General features: G+C 38.2%; 1 protein-coding gene across 1 annotated transcript; it reads left to right on the forward strand.

Annotated features, from left to right (window-relative positions):
• The first annotated feature begins 2,769 nt into the window (after nucleotides 1-2,769).
• On the forward strand, nucleotides 2,770-5,906 carry LOC122318988 (thaumatin-like protein 1). Its single transcript, XM_043136824.1, has 3 exons — nucleotides 2,770-2,991; nucleotides 3,150-3,843; nucleotides 5,154-5,906. Exons 1-3 carry the CDS (start codon nucleotides 2,931-2,933, stop codon nucleotides 5,371-5,373), a joined length of 975 nt encoding a protein of 324 aa, XP_042992758.1. The 5' UTR covers nucleotides 2,770-2,930; the 3' UTR covers nucleotides 5,374-5,906.
• Nucleotides 5,907-7,780: the final 1,874 nt, after the last annotated feature.

The following is a 7,780-nucleotide window of genomic DNA, read 5'->3' on the forward strand; positions in this document are numbered from 1 at the left end:
AGTAGCATGTACTTTCCTTTTCTCTTTTGGGTACTCGTGATCTGGGCCTACATCTCATCCACTGAATAATTGAGGTAATTTATTAGCTACGCAAAGATATCGATATATGAAAATATACTTGGTTCCCTCAAATTTATTGTTTAAAATTACTGTTTGAATATTTTATTTTATATTTTTTCAATGATTAAAAAATTGACTGCTAATATAGTTGTATATATTTTTTAAAATTTTTTTTAATGATTAAGTATGTTAAAAAATATTTATAAAAAAAATGAAAAATAAAAAATAAAAAAATTTTACACTAGAAGTACAGTCATTAGTAAACGCTTGGCGGCCGACCAGCAGTACACATTTATGGAAAAATATAGTTGTAAGCACAATTATATACTAATTTGTATACCAATGCGATGTGATTGATCAAAAAGTAAATTTTATTGAAAACAATGTTAATTTAAATTTTAAGTATGAATAAATCAGTATTAATATACAGATTAGTGGATAACTGTACTTGTATATAGCAAACTCCACATCTATATATTTAAAATGCACCCTTATAATTTTACCAATTAGTCCGACTTATTTCGATCGAGTTGCTACTTAGGGAATTAGAAAAAAGTAGAATAAAAAGAGAAACTACAAAAATGGCATCATTATGTTTGGTTTTCCAAATCAAACAAAAATAGCAAGAACAAGAAAAAACTAAAAAGTAATGTACAGCTTATAAATAGATAAACTTCATGTAGATATTTATAAAATAATAGATCCCGCTAAAAAATAAATGTTTTTTTTTACACTTTTTTGCAGTAGGGTTCCATATTTTATAAAGTGATTGATTGCACGAAATTGATCTATTTAGAATTTATACATATCATTTCTTAAAAAAAAAAAAAGCAAAATGTGCCTCTAACATATTTAATTCTTTCACATCATGATTTCAATTTGTTTATGCTGACTTTAAACAAATAGGGCTGCTAGAGACACAAAAAAAATTTCATAAACGAATTTCACACACTGATGTGATATACTACCAAGGCGCCACGTCTTTTTTTTTTTTTTAATCCTTTCCTTTTTTCTCTCCCCCCCCCCCCCACCAAAAACAAAAGTGCTTCTCCCTCCCCCATTTCCCTCACCCTTTTCCTTATGGGCAATATCTAACCCTCGGAGTGGCTCTCCAGCCACCGGACGAAAGCAGTTGGCCACGCAAGTCGTGACCACCTCACGACCACGACACAGTGCACAAGCCAACGGATGACGCTACCACAACCGCGACCGTGCCTCTCCCCTCCTCCCATTTCCCTCTCCCTTTCCCTTGCTGGCAATGTTTGCCCCATCGGGATGGTTCCAGACCACCCAAGCCAACGGATGATGGTCGCAAGCTGAGACCACCCCAGCCACATAAGCTCACCACGACCACATGCTCCAATGTCCCTCTTGGCGATGCTGCTTGTATCTCCAGTAGCTTCTGTCCACTCTGAGGTGGTCCCCAACCGCCATGGCAAGCGCATGGAGGGGGGGAGAGAGAGGGGGGAGGCATGGGGAGATTAGAAGAAGAGAAAAAAAAGAATAATGTTATATATAGTCATTTTTGCATATTTTTTATACATTCCACTAATATGATTAGTTAGAGTAATTTTTTTTAATATACAACCAATCATATCACTAGAGTACATAACAAAGTCTGTTAAAATAACTACATATAAAATTTTTACCTTTGTATATAGTGTTTTCAAATATGCAGAACTAAAAACTTGCATGTCTAGTCTGTTCTGCTTGGCCACTGAGAATTCTCAGATGAGAATTTTGAGTTTTAAAATTAAATATTAAAATAATTTTAATATTATTATTGTATTGGGATTTGAAAAAGTTAAGAAAAAGTTAAATTATTTATTATATTTTGTATGGAAATTTAAAAAAATTGTAATAATAAAATAAAAATTTTATATTTGAGATGAAAATTTTTTGGGACCAAGCAAAACCTATAGAACGACTTTCCTTATCTACCATGCGTTTAAAAACTTGCATAACCAGGAATGGATTGTAGACTATCCTGATTTTAAGAGTTTCCTTGATTACTTGCATGCACGGTTTTGACAGGTGGGGTCATGACTCATGTACTATCTTACAAGTTACAACTTCTAAAGCAAGCAAAGCTACTGAGCGGAGTTCCCAAGCAACGATATATGGCACTAATATATATTGGGGTTTGCGGACTACAATATTTTTTTTTTATTCTTTTTTTTAATTTTTAGAGGGAAGAATATAGTCTACGTATTTCAGACTCTACGTATTTCATGTTTAATATTATTATCTCGTATTTTTTATATGGAAAATTTATAGCTCCTTGAAACCTCGAATTTAATTGAGTTGCACACTCTTTTAACAGTGTTAGTGAATAGTGGGCAGCTATCCAATCTAAATTTCCTAGCATAGTGGAAATTAAGACCCCCCCCCCCCCCCCAACATCATTTGTGCTATGTAAAAGACTGGTGGTTGGGAGTGCTATCATATTATTTATGAATGTTAATCATCGTGATTAGAGGAAAACAAAAAACCTTAAAAACGCTGTCCCACCTTTTTCTTTTTAGGAGTATTACTGTGACAAAGGAATTAATAAAAATAATTTTATAAATTAATTTAATTTCATGTATTATAAAATTTCTTTTAAATAATCACTTTATAACTAAAAAATTTGTCTCTCACTTTTTCCCTTTTTGCTTTGATCGGTCTCTATCTTTTAACTCTTTTCTTTCCGTCTATAAGTACCCCATTGCTCGCTGCTCTTTAGACCCTCCACCTTAAACTCCCATTCCTCATCTTCCTTGCTGGAGAAGAGGATTTTGGGATCACTACCACATCAAGCACAGCTTCTTCTCCTCCGATCCTCCTCCTACTTTCCCCTCCCTCCCTATACTCACTAGTACTGAGTTTGAATGGCTCAAGTAACAGCATTATTATTAGTGCCATTACTAACACTTCTCTTATCAGTATCAGGTAGTTATAATCAATAAATATTCCTTCACATATTTGGATATTCAAATGAAAAACATATTGAAAAGCTCTACTCTTTCATACTTATGTATAATCATTTTACTCATGAATTTCTTTTTATATGCATGCTTAATTGTATCGCTGCACTATTTCAACTACAGGAGTGATTTCGACCACCTTCACAATTATAAACAGTTGCGACCACACCGTATGGCCAGGCATTCTCTCCAACGCCGGTGTACCTCCGATCTCCACGACTGGCTTCGCTCTCCAAAAGGGCGAGTCCAAGATCATTACAGCGCCGACTTCCTGGGGAGGCCGCCTCTGGGGCCGCACTCTCTGCTCCCTAGACTCCACCGGCAACTTCACCTGCCTCACAGGTGATTGCGGCTCCGGGAAACTCGAATGCTCCGGCTTTGGCAAGCCACCCGCCACCTTGGCCGAGTTCACGCTAGACGGCGGCGAAGGTCTCGATTTCTTCGATGTCAGCTTGGTGGACGGGTACAACCTCCCTATGCTGGTCGTACCCAAGGGTGGCACCGGTCAGAACTGTACGACCATTGGCTGCGTGACCGATCTGAACGACTCGTGCCCCTCGGAGCTGAAGGTCACGAGCTCCGGCACCGAAGGCACTAGCGTGGGCTGTAAGAGCGCGTGCGAGGCCTTCGGCCAGCCTCAGTACTGTTGCAGCGGCGCTTACGCCACTCCTGACGTCTGCAAGCCATCAACTTACTCTCAGAGATTCAAGAGCGCGTGCCCGCAAGCTTACAGCTACGCGTACGACGATAGGACCAGCACTTTCACATGCGCCTCCGCTGATTATACGATTACCTTCTGCCCCACACCTAACACTAGGTAATGCAATTTACTCAAAACTCCCTACTCCACCGGCTAGTTTTTAGTTATCTCAACTTAACGGTAAAGGGTAGTCTTGTGATCTAGGATTCTAGATAAAGGTAGTCTTTCTCTAACGTTAATGTCCCCCATGTTCTGGCCCACTTTTCATGCTAGACAATCTTAGACAGGAAGCATATCATGTTAATTCGTGGCATTTAACAAATTCGGGTGAATATCTCAGTAGACTTCCAGTGATTAAATAAGAATTCCCATACCCCGGAGTACAGGCACTTCGGTCAAGATTTTCAGGGGAGAGTGGGTGACTTATTTGGATATGCGTCCCTCCCAATACATATCATGACTTCAAATTATCCGTAATCGGGGACAGTGGTCCGGTCGGAAGAGACCTCGATCCCTCTATCATGGGTCTATTGCCGACCTGCTTTTTCTCATTAATTGTCAAGAAATTGGGCAGCATCATAATCAGTGCGCACATCATTTTCTTATCAACACGATTCCTGCTTATCTGTTTTTAAATTCCCTGCAAAATAAAAATAAATTTATTTTAAAATTATTTATATTGACTTATTTATTTTTATAATTTTAAATAATTATAAATAGTGATTATTCCTTTTAAAAAATGTCATTTTCTTTCTTTAAATATTATTTTATTATTTTTTTCTTCTCCCAACTCTCTTTTCTCTCTTTTTTTTTTTTTTCTCTTCTCTCTTTATTATTTATTATTATTTGATCAAAAAATATATAATCTAATATAAGAATTTTTTTTTATATTTAAAATCAATTTTTAAAATATAGAATTTTATATATGAAGATAAAGAATTCATTGTCAATGCTCTTAAGTCTTTCAATTGTTGTGTCAACACGGAATTAAAGAAAGTTGTTCATGAGTCACACACAATTTCGTCGCTACCCATGATACAAATACATTATATATATAATAATCCATGACAATATCTCGAAATATTTTTATGTCTTTATTTTTTGGTATTTTTTTTTTTGTTGCTCAAGTTGGGTCGCTTTCTGTGTTGTTTTTTAATCAATGCATCAGGCATGTACCGTGGTGGTCCTCGATCGGTAGGACACTATTAATATGTACCGTGGTGGTCCTCGATGATGGTCCTCGCAAAACAAAGATGCAAAACACGACACTATTAATATGTACTGATCTAGATATTCGGTTCAATTTTGTCAGTTGCTTACTTTAACGGTCACTTAAATAGGTTAAAGGCTGCCCAATTGCACCAGTCACACCACGACACGTATTTATTTCTATATGTGCTGACAGGTGAATTATTCTGTGTATGCAGCAAAAAGGCTTCGCAGGGGCAGATCACGGCGTCGACCCCAAAGACGACAACCACAGAGACACCGTCCGTCAACAGTGCGATGATCTACGAGGGCGCCTTGGGCGAAAGCAATGCATCGCCGCATACGCGTGGCCAGGTTTCAGGGTCCCACGCCATCGTGGCTGCGCTCAGCATCGCGTTGGCAATATGGCGGTCGTGGCACTGTCGTGCTCTCTTCTAACTTCCTTTGCTGAGTTTTCCCAAGGCAAGGACCATGCATGTGACCCGGAAGGGACCCGCAGGGTTGGCCGGAATGACGAGGATACGAGTCAGAATGAAGCAGCTCACTCACCTGTCACAATATATTGAAAGTTTTGCTCACTACCCAGAAGTAAAAGACATTGAATGTCAACGAGAGCGAAAGGAAATAAAAAATATAGGCAGGGGATGGGATTTTTTTTTTTTAGTCTTTTGTGGTGGTGCAGAAGTGCACGTAATAGACCTGGTAGGCCAAGAAATTCTTTCCAAACATTATTATTATTGAGTTACATCTCTTTATAATGTCGGATGAGAGATTCATTTGTTTAGTTTTGGGTGAAGTGTCAATTATTTTTCTGCAACCACCACCACATTTGGTTGATCTATAGGTAGTAGTTTTTTTTTTGAAGTTTTTGCAACTTGTATTCGTGTTTGATGTTGTATAAACAATGAACACGTATGTGAGACGTGGAAGCTTATGCTTTGAGTGATAAATAATGAGCAGTTATAACAGTACCCCAGCCCCCCTACTTTTGTCTTCTTATAAACCTCCCTTGTGTGTTAACTTTTATGTTGGTGAGGCAACTGTCAGTTGGTTGTCCCTTTTTTTTTTAACATTTATTAATGCAAATATATTTAAATCATTATTATATAATAAAATCTAGAGTACTCATTTCACGAAGAAAATGTTGTGGCTATAAGCTGGTAACTTCAAGAGCAAGAGTTAAAAGTAATCTGAACTAAAACCCACAAAAAAGCGATGGCAGTGGCCCTATGGTGGACCCTATCATGATCATCGAATATCCTTAGAGCAAGTTGAGTAATCTCTACATCAAACAAACAAGCTCAACTTTCAAATCACATGCAGTAACAATCAACTTTCTTATGGTGGACCCTTTGATCATTGATTAGCTTAGAGCAAGTTGAGTAATCAGCACTACATCAAGCATACAGGCTAAACTTTGATATCACGGAAAGGGTTAATTTTCTTATGACAACAGGCATATGTCACAATTTAGTCAGCCGTCTTGACCCATGCATAGACCTCCAAATTTGAATTTGGATGAACCATTAGTAGGTGAACCAAAAGAGCTCTACTAGTGGTGAAGGAAGTGCAGGCCATCGGATTTGATCGCATCATGTTGGAAGGATATTAATGACTGTCAATTAACCAGCCATGCTACATCACAACAGATTGGAGAATAGCATATATACCTCGTTAAGGACATGATTGCCACCGCTCTTAATCATCCTCCTGATCAACTCACAAGATACACGTACATAAGTGCCAATTATGCAGTGCCTGCATGCACATGAATCTCGTAAGCTGGGTCGGTTTCCATATACAATCATGGGAAGCATTACTGTATCGAAGATCCCATCTCATGTACTCTCCGTTGACCCCTCTAAACATTCCACCCTTTGTCTCTTTCGTTCAGGAAAAAAAAAAGTTGGAGTTAATAAGTAACAGCTAGCAGCCGATCGATACTAATTGCAACCATGCACGAGTTGGCCGCCGCCTGGCCATTCTTATTTTCAACATCTATTCTCATGTATTTTGGCCAGCTGTCTACGTACTTTAGGAGGGTAACATGAGGTTAACTTCCTAATAGGCCAGGTTGCCGGCTATTTTCCCGAATGAATTTCATCATGAGTATTAAAATCAAGCCTTAATATTGCGATTCAAAAATTAAGGCTGCCCAACTAGATAGATACACAGGTAGCATATGAGCTGGCTAGCGATCTCTCAATTATCTTTATTCGCATGATTTTGCATGCATGAATACACGTACATGACACACACACCCCTATATATAGGTAAATCTGTATGTATACAAAAGCAAGGCGCCAGAACCCTCGAGTCGATCTTAGCTAGTGTTGTGGCACATAAAATATAATAATGTATCGTCGACTTAATTAATATTAATATTTTTAATCTGAATGCATGATTGATGCTGGCATGGATGGCTTAGTCGACACTGCAGATCACTACTGATCAGTGCGTACGTAAGCGTAGATTCGACGTTGTTTGTTGGATTAATGTTCTAATAATTAAATTGTGTGCATGGCATAAAACACGTTGCTTGCATGTCGTCCTTGATCGCGCATGGCATGGCTTTCGGCACGATTAGTCCCAGCACTTTAATCTGTGTTGCGTGCTTGTTCAACGTGATCAATCGTTATTGCATTTGCATGCCCATATTTTCAAAGTTCAATTGGATTAATTAGTCAATGGTACTCATGAATTCGCCTCTCAAATCTCAACTTCTAATCCCTTCTAATTAAGCTGTTCAGCCCCGATAGTTTTATGAAGGACGAAGCCAAGCCGCGGGCGCCGAGGGAGGCCCTGGACTTTTAACAATTTTGCATGTTTTAAGTTTAGGAAAATG

This window comes from Carya illinoinensis, chromosome 8, assembly GCF_018687715.1.
Source record: "Carya illinoinensis cultivar Pawnee chromosome 8, C.illinoinensisPawnee_v1, whole genome shotgun sequence".
NCBI lineage: Eukaryota > Viridiplantae > Streptophyta > Magnoliopsida > Fagales > Juglandaceae > Carya > Carya illinoinensis.